This window comes from Ostreococcus tauri, assembly GCF_000214015.3.
Source record: "Ostreococcus tauri WGS project CAID00000000 data, contig chromosome 14, whole genome shotgun sequence".
Taxonomy (NCBI): domain Eukaryota; kingdom Viridiplantae; phylum Chlorophyta; class Mamiellophyceae; order Mamiellales; family Bathycoccaceae; genus Ostreococcus; species Ostreococcus tauri.
The window spans coordinates 152,655-168,879 of NC_014439.2; the positions used below are offsets into that span (position 1 = coordinate 152,655).

At 59.5% G+C, this 16,225-nt stretch overlaps 8 protein-coding genes across 8 annotated transcripts; 3 read left to right on the forward strand and 5 right to left on the reverse strand.

Moving 5' to 3' along the window:
• Positions 1–189: 189 nt before the first annotated feature.
• On the forward strand, positions 190–4,236 carry OT_ostta14g00920 (Helicase, C-terminal; the record flags this gene model as incomplete). Its single annotated transcript, XM_003082851.2, has 1 exon — positions 190–4,236. One exon carries the CDS (start codon positions 190–192, stop codon positions 4,234–4,236), a length of 4,047 nt encoding a protein of 1,348 aa, XP_003082899.2.
• Positions 4,237–4,328: 92 nt separating this feature from the next.
• On the forward strand, positions 4,329–5,831 carry OT_ostta14g00930 (Fumarate lyase, conserved site; the record flags this gene model as incomplete). The annotated part of the gene is made up of 1 exon (XM_003082852.1): positions 4,329–5,831. One exon carries the CDS (start codon positions 4,329–4,331, stop codon positions 5,829–5,831), a length of 1,503 nt encoding a protein of 500 aa, XP_003082900.1.
• A 60-nt stretch (positions 5,832–5,891) lies between these two features.
• OT_ostta14g00940 (DNA-directed RNA pol I, largest subunit) lies at positions 5,892–11,108 on the reverse strand (the record flags this gene model as incomplete). The annotated part of the gene is made up of 1 exon (XM_003082853.2): positions 5,892–11,108. One exon carries the CDS (start codon positions 11,106–11,108, stop codon positions 5,892–5,894), a length of 5,217 nt encoding a protein of 1,738 aa, XP_003082901.2.
• Positions 11,109–11,409: 301 nt separating this feature from the next.
• OT_ostta14g00950 (Calcium/calmodulin-dependent/calcium-dependent protein kinase) lies at positions 11,410–12,573 on the reverse strand (the record flags this gene model as incomplete). Its single annotated transcript, XM_003082854.1, has 1 exon — positions 11,410–12,573. One exon carries the CDS (start codon positions 12,571–12,573, stop codon positions 11,410–11,412), a length of 1,164 nt encoding a protein of 387 aa, XP_003082902.1.
• A 432-nt stretch (positions 12,574–13,005) lies between these two features.
• On the reverse strand, positions 13,006–13,530 carry OT_ostta14g00960 (Nuclear cap-binding protein subunit 2; the record flags this gene model as incomplete). Its single annotated transcript, XM_022982528.1, has 1 exon — positions 13,006–13,530. One exon carries the CDS (start codon positions 13,528–13,530, stop codon positions 13,006–13,008), a length of 525 nt encoding a protein of 174 aa, XP_022841306.1.
• A 68-nt stretch (positions 13,531–13,598) lies between these two features.
• OT_ostta14g00970 (unnamed product) lies at positions 13,599–13,934 on the forward strand (the record flags this gene model as incomplete). Its single annotated transcript, XM_022982529.1, has 1 exon — positions 13,599–13,934. The coding sequence occupies one exon, from the start codon at positions 13,599–13,601 to the stop codon at positions 13,932–13,934; it is 336 nt and encodes a 111-aa protein (XP_022841307.1).
• Positions 13,935–13,997: 63 nt separating this feature from the next.
• Positions 13,998–15,065, reverse strand: OT_ostta14g00980 (Helix-turn-helix, base-excision DNA repair,C-terminal; the record flags this gene model as incomplete). Its single annotated transcript, XM_022982530.1, has 1 exon — positions 13,998–15,065. One exon carries the CDS (start codon positions 15,063–15,065, stop codon positions 13,998–14,000), a length of 1,068 nt encoding a protein of 355 aa, XP_022841308.1.
• Positions 15,066–15,146: 81 nt separating this feature from the next.
• On the reverse strand, positions 15,147–16,136 carry OT_ostta14g00990 (GTP-binding protein, ribosome biogenesis, YsxC; the record flags this gene model as incomplete). The annotated part of the gene is made up of 1 exon (XM_022982531.1): positions 15,147–16,136. The coding sequence occupies one exon, from the start codon at positions 16,134–16,136 to the stop codon at positions 15,147–15,149; it is 990 nt and encodes a 329-aa protein (XP_022841309.1).
• Positions 16,137–16,225: the final 89 nt, after the last annotated feature.

Sequence of the window (16,225 nt, forward strand, 5' to 3'; positions counted from 1 at the left end):
TTTGGACACTGCATCGAGCGCGCCTTTCGATCGACGTCATCGCGCATCGAAAGGCGCGCGCGGGCGACGGGCGCGCGACGTCGCGCCGACGGCGCGCGCGGGCGACGGGCGCGCGTCGACGGGTAAGACGGGCCCCTGGACGCGCGCGCGCGCGGGAAGCGCGCGTAGGCGTGACGGACGAGACGCACGATGGCGCTTCGCCATGGATTGGTTCGACGCGCGGTCGAACGCGCGCGCGGCGTCGACGTGAGGCCGCGGAGCGCGCGCGCGCGCGGAAAGCACGCGCGTGTGGTCGTCACGAATGCCGCGAACGGGACGGGCGACGCGGGGGGGGGGCGAGACGCGCCGGGGATGACTTCGGGACGGCGGCGCGGCGCGCGCGCGCCGTTCGCGCCCTCGGGCGACCAGCCGAGCGCGATTGAGAAGTGTGCGGCGCTGTTGAGGGATGGTGATAGGAAGTACGTCTGTCTGAGAGGGGCCACGGGCACTGGGAAGACGTTCGTCGTGGCGAACGTGCTGGCGGGGATGGATAAACCGGCGCTGGTGGTCGTTCCGAATAAGACGCTCGCGGCTCAAGTCGCGCGCGAGTTGAGAGCGTATCTGGGCGAGACGCATCGCGTCGAGCTCTTCGTCAGTCATTTCTCGGTGTACGTTCCTGAGAGTTACAGCAACGGGAGGTACACGGAGAAGCGAAGCGCGATCGACGCGGATCTGGACGCGTTGAGACATCGAGCGACGCGCGCGCTCGTCGAGCCGGGAAAAACGCCTGTGATCGTCGCGAGCGTGTCGTGTCTGTACGGTTTAGGTTTGCCAACGGATTACGTCGATGCGGCGCTGACGATCGAGATCGGAGCGGCGGCGTCGGTGCATGGCATTCGCGGCTTGGAGAGTAAGCTCAGGGACGATTTGCTGTACGAACGCGTCATGCCGTACATGGAGGTCGAGCGCGGTCAGTTTAAAACCAGCCCGGCGCCGGACGACGAGAACTGTTTCACGGTTGAAATTTGGCCGCCGTATTTAGAGAGTGCTCTGGAGCTTCGCGTCCGAGAGAACGACGGCACGGTCGTCTCGTGCCAGTCACGAGGTTGTTCGATGCACAGTCTCACGATTTGGCCTCGCGTACACTACATCACTCCGGCGGAGCGTTTGCAGCGCGCCTTGGTGTCGATTCAGAACGAGTTGGAGGAGCAATCAAAAATGCTTCGCGGTGAGGGGTTCGCGATCGAAGCCGATAGATTGGAACAGAGGACGAATGCGGATCTGCAGCTACTGCGAGAGCTCGGTTGGTGCCCAGGCGCGGAGCACTACAGTCGACACTTGCGAGGGGCCAGGCCCGAGGAGCCGCCGGTGACGCTTTTAGATTACTTTTCATACTCCGCGGACGGTTCGAAGCAGAAGCGAGATTGGATTCTGGTTGCTGATGAATCACACGTTATGTTGCCCCAGCTCAGGGCGATGCACGGCGGAGACAGAAGTCGAAAGCTCTCCCTCGTCGCTGCGGGATACCGTTTACCTTCGGCGTTGGATAATCGTCCGCTCATGAGCGAAGAGTTTTGGGAGCGCGTTCCTCAAGCACTGCTCGTCAGCGCGACTCCGGGAGACATCGAGACGTCTTGGGTGGGCGGAAAATCGAGCGACGCCATGGTGGACATGGTCGTGCGACCAAGCGGCGTGCTCGATCCACCCGTGCACATCATCGGCAAGGAAAATCAGCTCGAGCAGTTGGCTCAACGAGTGTCGGAAAAGGCGAAACTCGGTGAACGTTCACTCGTGTGCGTACTCACCAAGGCCGACACGGAGGATTTATCCATGTACTTGAACGCGCAAGGAGTGCGAGCGGATTGGGTGCACAGCGAATTGACTGCGCCGCAACGCGCGGAGAAACTATCCAAGCTTCAACGTGGCGAATTGGATTGCATCGTCGGCGCCCAGCTCCTACGAGAGGGATTGGACCTCCCTTCCGTGTCACTCGTCGCGATACTCGACGCAGACGTCCCGGGTTTCATGCGAAGCGCGCGTTCTCTCATGCAAATGGCCGGGCGAGCCGCTCGTAACAAACATGGCGAGTGCGTCTTGTTCGCCGATTCCGTCACAGGGGCGATGCGCGATATGATGAGTGAAGTCGACCGAAGACGGGAGAAACAACATCGGCACAACGTGGAGAATAATCTCACGCCGACCACGGCGACTTTGGGATCGTCCACGTCAACGCTCTCGCTCTTCGAGGTGATGGCGGATGAGATTACAAAAGAGAAGGAGAAATGGGTGGTGGAGCAATCGGTCGGGCTCACGTCTCAGAATCGCTCTGACGTGGACGAGGAAGCCGTAGAAAAAGCTTTGCGCAGCTGGCGAAAGCGTCGCGAGGGAGGTGTTGTCCGACCCGGGCCAAAGCCTTCCGATTCGCTAAAAATGGAGAACAACGCCAACACGGCGGAGGGTGAGAAGCTCGTCGCAGAAACCGTCTTAGATCGTTATGGAATCGATGCTACGCACGTGGAGAGACTCAGGCGTCTACACCGCGACATGCCTGCGAAAACTGGCGTATATCGTTGGCTCGACGCTGATGGTAAGGTCCTCTACATTGGCAAAGCGAAGAATCTGCGATCGCGAACAGGGCATTACTTGTCGCCAGCTTTGATTCAGGCTTCACCCAGGCATCGTAAGCTTCTCGCATCGGCGCGCACGCTCGATGCCGTGTTGACCCCAGGCGGCGAGGCAGACGCGTTGGCGCTCGAAGCGAGATTGATTCAGCGTGAGCGTCCGGCTCTGAACATTTTGCTCAAGGATGCGCCGAAACCGGAGAGCGCACGAATCGTTCTCACATCGAAGAATTCCGATGGGCGACTCTTCATCGCGCGGTTCCAAAACGAATTCGATCCCTCGAAGGTCGAGCGAGTCTGGACGCTCCCCACGCGCGAAGCCGCGATTCGTACGATGGCATTCCTCGAGAGAGCTCTGGATCTGCGTGGAGTTTCATTTCGCTCGCGATTCGGCGAAACCGCGGCTATCGCGCAGTGGAAATTTGCCGTCGACATTGCGTCTATGGTGCTCGACGCCAAGTACGATGATGCCATAGCGAAGCTCGAGCTTCACGGTGAACTTGCCGCTGCGCTCGAAATTCGAGTGTCCGCGCAAGAAGAGGCGGAACGAGGTCAAGGTTCTCGCGGTTCTCTCGCAGCGCTCCTTCAAGCGGATTCATCTGCAAAACACTGGAACATGGACATCATTGCCGCTGCGAGCAGTGGTGGTGGAACGTGCGCGGTTAAAATCGTGAAGGTGCGCGACGGCGTCATCGTGGACGTTCTCGGCTCGAGCGTTGACGTGCCGAACGCGACGGCTGACGACGACATCGCCGAGGCGACGCTCGCCGAAGCCGCACAGCTCGTGGCGGAGCAAATGTACGCTAGCGAAACGTCGGATCGTCCAGACGTCGTGTACATTCCACATGTCGTCGCCGAACCAGTCCAGTTGCGAGCCGCGCTGAAATCTCTCGGCATCGGTGGGAGTTCCAGGAGCAAAGTCTTGCATCATGGCTCCGCGAAGGAGGGATCGCTTCTCCAGGCGCTCGCCGACGTGGCGTTAGAAAACGCAGACGAGTCCGCGCGCGCAACCGCGTCGAAATCTATTGCGGCGCTACGCTTGAAGGACGCCATCGCGCTTTCGGCATCGCCGAAATCGATCGAAGGCGTCGACGTGTCGCACCTCGCTGGTCAGAACGCAGTCACATCCTTTGTTCGATTCGAAGGCGGCTCGCCTGCGCCTCTGAAGCACAAACGTTACGAACTCAGCGAAGCTGTCACCCCGAGCGACGATTACGGTGGTATCGCTGAATCCATCACCGCGCGTCTCTCATCAAAGGGCGCGCTACCGGACGTCTTGATGATTGACGGTGGCGCGGGCCAGCTGACGGCGGCGGCGAACGCCATCCTCGAAGCTGGCGTCGTCATCTCGAACATGGTCGGCGAAGACGACCGACCGCTCGACCTGGCAAATTCGAAGCCCCGACGCACCGTCGCTCTATGCGCCCTGGCGAAGGGGCGAAGCTCGGGTGAAGAGGCGCTCTGGATCCCGGCGCTCTCGCCCGCCGGCCGCTGTGTCGGCGTGCGCGTTGACGATGCGCACGTCGACGCCCTTCGCCTCCTCCGCGCCGTTCGCGACAGCGCTCACGCCGTCGCGCTCGGCGCGCACAGAAATTTACGCCGCGAGGAGCGCTTACGCTCCGTCGCGTCCGCTTAATGTAACACTACGCGCGTGCGCCGACGTCAAGCTCTTTCAAATGTGCCAAACCCTGAACAGCCGCCACTTCACGCCGCGCGCGCTCGACGAAAATGCACGCCGCGTCCGCGCCCAACGGCACGCGCGCCAACGCCTGTGCCCATGCGACGAAACGACGCGCGCGTACCCGCGTCGCCGCGTCGAGACAACGCGTGTTCGAGGAACAAAATCTCGAGCTGACGGACCTCACCGCCCTCTCACCGCTCGACGGACGCTACGCCTCGAAGACGTCGTCGTTGCGCGGGTCGTTCAGCGAGTTCGCGTTGATCCGCGCGAGAGTTCTCGTCGAGGTCCGATGGCTCCAGCAGCTGGCGTCGATCCCGGAGGTGGTGGAGGTCCCCACGCTGAGCGCGGACGCGAACGCGTACCTGGAGAAGTATCTCGCGGAGTTTGACGTGAACGAGGCGGCCAAGGTGAAGACGGTCGAACGGACGACGAATCACGACGTGAAAGCGGTCGAATACGTGCTCAAGGAGGCGCTGTTGAAGCACCCGGAGCTGGCGAAGATTATGGAGTTCACGCACTTCGCGTGCACGAGCGAGGACATCAACAACCTGAGTCACGCGATCATGTTGAGAGACGGCGTGGCGACGCTCAAGCCGGAGATGACGAAGATGGTGGACGCGATCGCGACTATGGGGACGGAGCACGCGTCGGTACCGATGATGAGCCGAACGCACGGGCAACCGGCGTCGCCGACGACGCTAGGGAAGGAGTTGGCGAACGTGGCGTATCGCTTGGCGCGTCAGGTGAAACAGCTCGATTCCATTCCGTTGTACGGTAAGATGGCGGGAGCCGTCGGTAACTACAACGCGCACATGTCAGCGTACCCGAATGTGGATTGGCAAGCGGTGGCTGAGAAGTTCGTCACGGGACTTGGGCTTGATTTCAACCCGTACGTGACGCAAATCGAGCCGCACGACTACATGGCGGAGCTTTTTGCGTGCATCGAGCGCTTCAATACCATCACGCTCGACTTCGATCGCGATGTTTGGTCATACATCTCCATCGGTTACTTCAAGCAGAAGACCATCGCGGGAGAGGTCGGATCGTCGACGATGCCGCACAAGGTGAACCCGATTGACTTTGAAAACTCTGAGGGTAATGTTGGGCTCGCCAACGCGGTGTTTGCACACCTTGCCGCTAAGCTTCCTGTTTCTCGCTGGCAGCGAGACCTGACCGATTCCACCGTCTTGCGTAACATGGGCGTTGGGTTTGGTTACTCGATCCTCGCTTACCAATCCACTATGCGCGGCATCAGCAAGCTTGAGGTGAACGCGCAAGCCATGGCTGACGACTTGGACTGCAACTGGGAAGTGCTCGCGGAACCGATCCAAACCGTCATGCGCCGATACGCGGTGGAAAAGCCGTACGAAAAACTCAAGGAGCTAACGCGCGGTCGCCGCGTCGACGCTCAAGGTATGCGCGAGTTCGTCAGCAAGCTTGACATTCCGGACGAGGGCAAGAACAGTTTGCTGGCGCTCACGCCGGCGTCTTACATCGGTAACGCCACGGAGCAAGCGAAGGACATCCTCAGTAAGCTCAAGGATTTGTAGTCGTTTTGTTGTTATGGGAGTAAGTTAAAACTTGATGTGTTTTACATTCGTCTAGATCGGCTAACGTTTCTTGTTTGCCTCCAAATACTTTGCGGCGCGAGGCACGTCGTGCTTGAGAGAGAACGACCCGGTACCCAGATTGACGGTGCGCCCAACGACGATGCGAGACGAAGGCGAGCTGAGGTCATCTGTTTCGCCTCTTATAGTGGCCTCCGTCAGGAAAGCGGTCGCCGTTTCGTAAGACATCTTCAAGAACGGCGAAATGCTCTTCTCGATGCCACTTCTGTTACACGGCCTGTATTCGCCTTGCTGCGTCATGAAATCGCCGATGAGTGAGAGGTGACGAGCGTCGACACCGATACCATACACGGAGAACACGGCCTGGACTTCGCTCACAAGTGTCGCTCGTCCCGCCTCGACGCCGAACGTTTGCATGATGTCCCATACAGAGTTGGATTTTATCATGTCGACGTCAATCAAGTCAGAGTTGGCCCATGCGGCTCGGAAGGAAATACCATCTGTCTGAACCGAGAGCGGCTGCATCCCGTTTGGATCCTCGGCTTCAGGTTTACCCACCACGAATGTTTGCTTAATTCCGGGAGTCTCTCGAATGACGATTTTCACCGCAAGATCCTGCGCAACCTCCAATGCGAGGACGTGCGGCGAATTGATGCCGCAGGGGATGGTGAACTCCAAGGTCCGTGCCTTTTCGTTCAGGACGATGGATTCAACGACTTCGCTACTCGGTAGCTGCACACCGGCGTCGGTAAAGTCTCCGGCGACACGTTTCGTCTTCGACGTTTTCGTATCGACGGCCTCACCGTCGTCAGATGATACTTCGGAATCGTCGTCGTCATCAGACTCAGAGTCTTCATCAGAGGAATCATCTGAGTCACTGGCATCGTTTCCATCCTCGTCCGCCTTTCTCTTCTCCATTTTCGCTCCTTCCTCATCCTCTTCGTCATCATCCTCATCCGAGACGTCGCCGTTCGCTTCAAACTTGACCTTCTTCTTGCCGACCCCTTCATCAAGCTTTGAGTCATCGTCACCATCTAGAGCTTCTCGCGGAGCGGTCGTCCCTTCCATCGGACCCGTGGCGTTCTTGATGATGATGCCCTTCGCCTTGTTCTTTTTCATCTCGCTTCCAATTCTGCCCACGAGCTGCGGCGCAAACTTGAGCTTGACCGTGCGAGCAAACTCCTTGAATGTCACTTCATTAGGGTCGTTCTCGTCATGTCCCTCGCGCATGTGAATGGACACCGTGTAGAGTCGCGACAGGCGTCCGTCCGGTCCCGTGCCGTAATCTTTTATCTTTACTGAGAGCTTCTCCATGAGTTCCGCCAACACTACTCTGCGAAGGCGTCGACAGAGAGTGTTCGCGTGTTCCTTGCTTCTGTATCCTTTCCTCAAAGGAAGCACCATGACAGGCGTGAGCAACTTCCTCGATGCCGCCATGAGAAGCTCGCGCAGACGCGGGATACCGAGCGTGACGTTTGCTTCGCCCCGACCAGCGAAGTGGAACGTGTTCAAAGTCATCTGCGTTGAAGGTTCTCCGACAGACTGAGCCGCTACAACGCCGACGGCTTCACCGGGCGGCGCAACGTTGCTGAGGAACATCATGTTCATCAGAGTCGCAAACTCTTCAGCCGTGACGCCAGACTTGGCAGCGAGAGAAGCATTCTTTATATCACCCTTTTCGTCGGCCCAGTATCCTTTCGGGCGTGAATCGATGAATGTTTTGAGTTCGACGCTGAACTTCTCGGGCAAGACACCCAGTTGGTTGCCAAAGTTTTCAGTCGCGAATCTAGGTATATCTTCCTTGCGGCTGATTTCGTCAATAACCTTGACGTTCTTCTTGTTGAGTGTTGGCAACGTCGAGATGGCTGACTTGTTGTTGAGCATGATAAGCTCCGGGTTTTCGGCGAGGAACTCGAATTTTTGCAAATATCCAGAACGAGTGACGTCGACGGAGTCTTCACCATATTGGAACTGCACGATACTCCCATCGCAATCGCGGACGGTGTAATCGTAGTGCACTCGCAGTGATTCAAGGTTCTTCACTAAGCAGCGCTGCAGGTAACCGGAGCGCGCGGTTTTCACAGCGGTGTCGACGAGACCTTCACGCCCAGCCATGCAGTGGAAAAAGTACTCTGGCGGGTCCAGACCGCTGAAGAAACGGCACGCAATGTAGCCGTTAGCTCGCGCACTGACATCGTAGGCTTCGAAGCACGGAAGCGTTTTCCCGCTCGGCATTCGAGGAACGCGACGCCCTTCGAGCTCTTGCTGGCCCAACGCAGCGGCGATCTGCGAAAAGTTCACCAAAGAGCCCTTCGCACCAGAAATCGTCATGAGGGACAGACAGTTCTTCGAGAACATTTTTTTAGTCCCTAACGGCAGACACTTTTTCACCGTCGCCGATGTCACTTTGTTCAGCGCACCAGAAGCTTTCATGTCCAACTGAGCGCCCCAAGCGGCGTTCTCCCTCAGTTTTGCCGCGACTGCACGCATCACTTGCTCGTCTGATTTCCCGGTCGCCTCTGCAACGTCCGCAGTGGCAGTCTTACACGCCTCGTCAGCCTTTTCGAGCTCATCTAGACGATCCTGTTCGGCTTGCTCAGTGAGAATCAAGTCATCTATGCCGCATGTAAATCCGTGCTTTTGCAAGAACGTTGTGAAAAGTCTCGTGAAGATGGACAACAGAGCGCCAGCGACGGAGCGCCCGTGAAGCTCAGCGACGGCGTGTACAAGGCCGTACTTACCGAACATGTTCTTATCAACAACACCGGTGCAGAAATAATTGCGCCGAATAACGAGGCGGTCTTCTCCAGAGTCTTCACCGCCGAAGAACGTGCCGGGGATTTTGCAAGGCGCGCTGAACGTCATCGGCGGTCGACCGCGAGTGATATGCGTGATTGCGGCACCTATCAGCTGCTTGCCCGTCCACAGTCTCTGAGGCTTGAGCAACGCTGGCGGTGGAACTTCTATCGTTCCGTGAGTCTCACCACAGTAATCAACAAGCGCACTGTACAATAGTTGCGTGAATTCTGATCGGTTTAAAAATCTGTCTCGCATGGAGAGAATGAGACCGGAGCAAATGTGATCCTGAATCAAACCTCGAAGCGGCTTGCCATCCGTCGGTACCGTGAACTGACGATCGCCGTGCATGATCTCGTACGCCTCGGCGCGCCCAAGATGATCTTGTGGAAAGTGAAGGTTGATCTCATCCCCGTCAAAATCAGCGTTGAATGTGGAGCAGTTTGAGTAGTGCATACGGACGACGCGTTGCCCGGGAAGCACACGCGCCGTGTGCGCTAAAATACCCGGCTTGTGTAGCGTTGGCTGACGATTGACGAGCATGACGTCGCCATTCCGCAAGTGCCTGTAGACCGTCTTTGCGAGAGGACGAGCTGGCCCGTCGGCAGATCCACTGGCGGTCGTCGCCAAGAGGGTCTTCGCGATGGCCGCTCTCTTTTCGGCGGTAAACTTATCAAGGTGAATTACTCGACCTCGCTCATCTTCTATCGCGTTCGCGCCCGGGTGAATGTCCGGACCGTTTTCCACTAGGGTTCGCATCAAGTCAACGTTGTGAGGCGTAACGAGCTCGGGAAACGTTAGTTTCTTGGCGAAGACGGGTGGAACGCCGATTTCGCTTGTTCCCAAGTAAGGGTCAGGAGAAATCACCGAGCGCGCGGCGAAGTTGACGCGCTTTCCCATCATGTTCATACGGAAAAGACCTTCTTTCTTTTCTAGCTGTTGCCGGATCCCGATCGCTTGCTTGGCCTCCTGCGTGTCGGCTTTCGTTGCATCAATGAGTCTGTTTATACCCGACTGAAGTGCCAGCCAAGCGCGAACGGCTCTTCCAGCGCGCACTTCCGGCGGCTCTGGCACTGTCGGAGGTGTCCTAAACAACTCAGCGAGGCTCAAGTTGGCCTGTATGATGGTCGTGAGCGATGTGTTTTGCGGATGCTCAAAAATCATGTCTCCCATTTTACTCGCCGGTCGGAACTTGGACGGTGTCACTAACAGAGTCTGAACAAAAAATCTGGACGGGTCACTTCGACGCTCACTAAGCCCTTTGGACTTCTTCGAGGGCCCGTTCGTGGCCCAGATCAAAGAGCAAAAGTCGTACTCATTCCCCCAAAGGCGCTTGAGCAGCGCTCGAGCCTCGATGGGAGTGATGTACAACGGTTTAGTCTGCTCCGGCACGCGCTCGTCCACGGACATCTCGTCGGCATCGCTGTTATCGCTATCATCTGACGTGCTCTCCGAGTTTTCACCCTCTGCACCGCCTGTTTTCGTCTTATCCCGAGATCCATCCTCGTCGTCGGTCGACTCATCGGACTCGTCGCCTTCACCGAGCCTCTTTCTCACTTTTTTCTTTGCCGGAATCAACCTGGGTTCGACCTCCGCTCCTGCCAGCTTGGACGCTCCCTCGTGCGAATCTGCGCTCTCCGCACTTGCTTGACGCGCCAATCTCTGCATGTCCTCATTTATATTGATCCCATTCGCTAGGTTGTTCAGATGCGCTTGTTTCGCGATCTGACCCCGGAAAATCTTATTGTGTCCCTCCGTCGACACCTTCGGGTTCACGGCGTTGCAGTTTTCGCACTTCTTTGGCTGAATTGACAAAAACTCCTTGATGAGCTCCCGCGCGGCGGTAGACGATACGGACGTCCACGCTACCGGACCGTTCTTTCCCTTCGTCTTGAGCCTCGGCAGGACGTCGTGAATGTTGTCCAAATCCATCTCCTCGACGTCGCCGTCGTCCTCAACCTCTTGCCAGATCTCGCTCATCTCCTTCTTCGCCTTCTTACTAATCTCTGGCATCACGTTCTCTGCCCCCTCGACATCACCGTCCATGAGCATCTCCAACCGCTCCCGAAACCTCCGCACCCGACTCTCGTGCATCCTGAAACGATGACAATGAAAACACGTCGTCTTGAGCAACCGCACCACGGTCCCAAACGTCAAAGGGTTATACACCGGTACCACCAACTCGATGTGCCCGAAGTGTCCGTCGCACATCCCTCCCGGGTACTTACACGTCACGCACGTCGTCTTCGCATCCGTCGGCCCCAGCGCTGGATCGTACAATCCATCCGGCACGGCGTTGTTCAACCCGTCGAATAGCGTCGGGTTCGTGATCCTCTTCACGCTGATCTTCCTCACCTCGTCCGCGTCGTAGAACGAGAACGACGCGCTCGCGATCTCCCTCTGCACGAGCCCTCTCTGTTGCACGCGATGTCGCGCCACGCGCGGTTCCCTGGACGTCGACATCGCGCTCGACGTGTGCGCGTCGTCGCCGCCGCCGCCGTTCGCCGCACGTCTCTTCGTCGCCGTCGCGTCGCCGCGCGCCGTCCAGCGTTCGCGCGCGCGCGTGCTCGCGGTGTCTCAAGTCACGACGGTTCGATCGAGCGATCGAGCGATGGAATCGACGCGCGCGTCGACGCGCGAGGCGCTGCGGGATCTCGAGCGGCGGCGGCGGTGGTTGCTTTTGCGCATTCGTGTGTGGGCGAACAGTATGAAGTAGGACGCGCGGTTCTGTTCGTCCTATGCTATAGGCTAATGTTCGTTCGATTCACGCGGCCGTAGGAACGCGAGCCGTAGGATCGTCGCTCGGGTCGACGTGCGGTGAAACGAACTCTTCGTCGTCGAGCTCGTCGAATTCGTCGAGAACGGAGTGGTCCGATCGCGAGCTCTGGGGCGGCGTACTCTGCGTCTGCGCAAACGTCGCGTTGGTGAGCCAGGGGTGAGATACGATGCGCTTGGCGTCGAAGCGGCGACGTGGATCGACGCGCAAGCATCCAGCGATTAGATCTTTGGCGGCGAGGGAGATGCCACCCCAGGTCTCGATGTCGTACGTGAAGGCGGTGAAGTTACCGCGACGGATGCGCTCGCACAGCGTCGGGAGGTCTTCATCGTCAAACGGACGATACCCCGCGAGCATCGTGAACATGATAACCCCAAACGCCCAGCAGTCGACCGGTTTTCGTAGATCCCTCCGCCGTTTACCCGGATCAAATCGCTCGGGCGCGGCGAAGCGGATATCTCTGCTATCGAACGGATACGTGCGGATGACTGTTTCTCCGGTCTCCGGATCGAGCCACTCGTACGTCTCGTACCGAAACTCAAACGGTGCGTCCCGTCCCACGAGCGTGCAATAGGGCATCGATGTTATCATGATATCGTCCTCGTAGTTGTCGACGAAGAACACCGTGCTGAGCTCCAAAGATCCGCACGTCGCCCCCAAATTGTCCAAGGTGCTCAACACCTGGGCCAACTGCGTCAGGATGACTCGCGCTTCGTCTTCGCTAAACTTCCCCCCCTTCTTTTGCGCGCGATCGACCAACCGATCACCCGTGACTCGATCTAAAATATGCACGCCAATGTACGGTTTCCGTCGCGTCTCCAGGAAGCTCTCGTGCAGCTTCGTCACCGATTCGCTGTGCATCAACTCGAGCACATACTCCTCCGTGTTGAACTGCGCCAGCGTCATCGACTCGTCATCCTTATCCTCAGCCTTCTCCACGATCCGCATCACCTTTGCCGTGCGTTCGATATCATCTGTGATCGAAATCACTCGAAAAGCCCCACCGTATCGATCGTAATAATCGCAATCGAGCACCTCGTACGCCTCGACGAACGCCGCGGGAAACGCCGTACGCATCGCATTCAGGCTCTTCTTCTCCCTAGCCACCGCCTTCGCCGTCTCGCTCTCGGGTGCCGACGACGCGCACCCCATTTCTCTTCGCCTGAGTCGCGTCCACGATCGTCCACACGCCGCGTCGACCGTCGAGCGTCCAGAAAGAAATCGGAAAGAAATCGGAAAGAAATCGGAAAGAATTCGGACTGAATTCGGAAAGAATTCGACGCCGCGCGAGCGATGCGCTCCCAATCGGACAGTCAAATCGAATTCAACGCGCGTTCCGTCGTCGGTGCGCGCGAACCCGCGGCGATGCGCGCGAGCGTGTGCGGCGTGCGCGAGAATCCACCGCGCCCAAGAAGTCGAGCCGCGGCCGTCCCGCGTCGCGCGAGAGAGACTTTAAATCGCGAGACGACGGGTGTGAAATGGAAAATACATCGTCAAACGTCGAATACGCTACGCACGCGCGTCGCGCGTCGCCCGCCGAGTCCGGGCGCGAGATCTCGGCCACGGCGACAGTCCGTCGTCCGTTCACGCGTCCCGCGCCCGCTTCTCGCCCGCCGCGACCTCCGCGCCCCCCTCTCCCCGCGCCTTCATCCCCTCCAGCTCATCTCTCAACAGTTTCCCGTACCCACCCCGTCCACTGTCGTAATACGTCCTGTATTCGTCTCGCACTTGTCCACCGCTCTTCCCGCGTCCGAATTCCCGTCCCTCGCGATAGCCCCAGTCGAAATCCACTCTGATTTCGCGATCATCCAACTTCGTCCCGTTCAGGTACCTCGCGCACCGCTCCGCCGCCGCGCGCGTCTCGTACTCCACGAACGCGAATCCACACGGCGTCCGCCGCTCCCGATCGAGCCCGAAGACGATGCGTCGGACGACGCCGCACCGCGCGAACAACGCCCGCGCCTGCGTCTCCGAGGTGTAAAACGACAGATTCCCCACGTACAGCGTCGCGCTCGCGCGCAGGGCGTCGAGGTAGGCCTCGATCGTGCCCTCGAACGCGCGATCTTTGTACTGCGTCAGCGGCTCTTGGTCGAGGAAGAGACGCGCCATCGATTTTGGCGGCGGCGTGTGGGGCCATCGACAGAGCGCGACGATCGACAGCCGCGCGAGCGACGGGGATGGCGACCGAGGGCGGGGGGGCGTCGAGGACGACGACGCCGACGGCCGAGGGCGCGAGCGCGGCGGGGGGGTCGGAAGACGGCGCGACGGGGGAGGGATGGGCGCGATGGCGATGGGCGCGACGGATGGTGATGGGACTCGCGAGCGCGATCGTCGCGCTGTACGTCGTGGGCGTCACGGCTTCGGTCGGGGAGGATGGGGATGGACCGCGGTCCACGGCGGGCGGGGACGGGGGAGTGGGGGTGGAGACCGCGCGCGTGGCGGCGCCGACGTCGGCGCGCGTGGCGTACGTGCCGCAACCCGGGGCGAAGGGCGCGAGGTATCGCGATCGTTGACGGCGTCGATGACGATGTGGTTTGTGTTTTGATTTGTAAACGATGCGCGCTGAAACGATCGGGTCACGCGTCGTCGCCCTCGAGCTTGAGCTCGAGCTTTGGTCGCTTTTTCGCGCTCTCGGGCGACGCCGGATTTTCTTTGAACGCGGACGGGCACGATCCGTCCTTCGCGAGGGGGCACGCGTGGCACTTGGGACGGAGCGGTGTGCACGTGAGTTGGCCGAAGCCCACCAACAGCGGGTTGATTTCGATCCACTCGTGCTTGGGAAGCCAACTCTCGAGCGCCGCGCGCGTGTCCTCCGGCGTCTTCTTCCGCGGAGATCCATTCTTCCCCATCACGTCCTTGGCGACCCAACCGAGGCGCTCGGAGATGCGATGGACGTGAACGTCGACGCAAATCCCGGTCGGTTCTCCCCAACCGACGTTCATGACGAGGTACGCCATCTTTGGACCGACGCCCGGGAGCGCGCACAGCGTCTCCACGCTCGGCGGAATGTCCCCATCGTACTCGTCCAGTAAAATCTTCGCCGTCGCGCGTAAATATTGCGCTTTACGTCGATGAAATCCAACCGGATTGATCATCGCGTCCAGCGCGTCCTCGTCCGTGTTTAAAATGTTCTCCGGCGTGCACCCGTGCGCTCTGAGTCGCCGCATCGCCGCGTGATTAATCTCATCCTTCGTCTGCGAGCTCAGCATCGCGCTCGTCAGCGTCAGGTACCGTCTATATCGATCTCCATCCACGTTCACTCGATCGTCCTCGACGTCGGCGATCTTTTCGCATCCCATCGTGTCCACCGCCGCCGGCGGTCCGTCCGCGCGCCAGCGCTTGATCGTCTCCAGCGTCTTCTCCCATCCCTCCGGCTCGATCGCCACCACCGAGCGTTCGTCCTCCGTCTTCACCGGTTTCTTTCGCGAGTTTACTTTCGCGCGAATCGGCGTCGTCACGTCGTCCGTCGCTGACGACGTGGATGGTTTCTCAGGCTCTGGCGCGGCGTCGCCATCTTTCGCGCGGGACGGCGACGCGGCGACGCGTCGTGACATCGCGTTCGGATCCGCTCTGGCGCGTCTGCCGAACGCGATGGACACCGGTGCGAGCAGACGACTCAGCGCGCGAGCGACGTGGGCGTACATGCGCCGATGTGAGGACGCGCGGGGCGAAGCGAGACGGGCGCGCGAGACGAAACGTTCGGGACGCGCGGGCGCGCAACGGTATCACTTATTCCAGTCGTCCTCGGGTTCGTCGTCGTCGAAGTCTTCGAATATTTCGTCGTCGTCGTCGTCGTCACCGTCGTCGTCAAAGTCGTTTTCGTCGTCATCGACGACGTTCGCGTCGGCGACGGACGCGCCGGCGTCGCCTTGGATCGATTTCACGAAGTCCTCCTTGAGCGGCTTTTTGAAAAATTGCCGGAGCGAGGCGATGTGGTTCAAGACCTCGCGCTTGCCCTCCGCGGTCTCGCTCGAGGTGTAAATCATGGGCGGGAGCTCGTCCCAGTCCCAGTTATCCATGGCCTCTCGACAGAACTCCTCCATCGTCTCCTGCGGGTTCGCGCGCTTACCCGCGGCGATCTTCTTGCGCTTATCCACCTTTGTGAACACGATCGTCACCGGAATCCCAGCCGCGCCGAGCCAATCGAGGCACTCTAAGTCTAATCTCTGCGGCTTCACCGTGCTGTCGATGAGGAGCATCACCGTGATGAGCGTCTCGCGCTTGAGCAGGTACTCGCGCGTGAACTCGGCCCACTTCTCGCGCAGTGCCTCTGGGGCGTTCGCGAAGCCGTACCCCGGAAGATCGACCAAGTAATACGATCCCGCACCGGTGATCATCTTGTAGTGATTGATCGTCTGCGTCTTCCCCGGATTCTTCGACGTTTTCGCGATGGACTTTCTATTGGTGAGCATGTTCACGAGCGAGCTCTTCCCCACGTTAGACCGGCCAATCACCGCAATCTCCGGCAGCGTGGGCTTGGGACATCCCGCCAAGCTCGCGCACGCCTGCACGAACTCCACGCTCTTCACGGTCGCCCCTCGTCCCTGATCCGCGATCTCGAGCGCGCGCTCTCCGACGACGTCGTCGTCCTCCGCCTCCGCGTCGTCGTCGTAATCCTCAAACCCATCCCCCATCGACGCCACCGGCGCGTCGACGACCCGCGCGCGAGCACCGACGCCACCCTTCGTCTTCCCACCGCCCGCCGTGATCTTCATCGGCGACCGATCGTCGTCGAAATCCACACATTCCCGCGGCGCGTCTCGCGCCGGTCTCCGCCCGCCGCGTCCACCGCCGCGTCCACCCC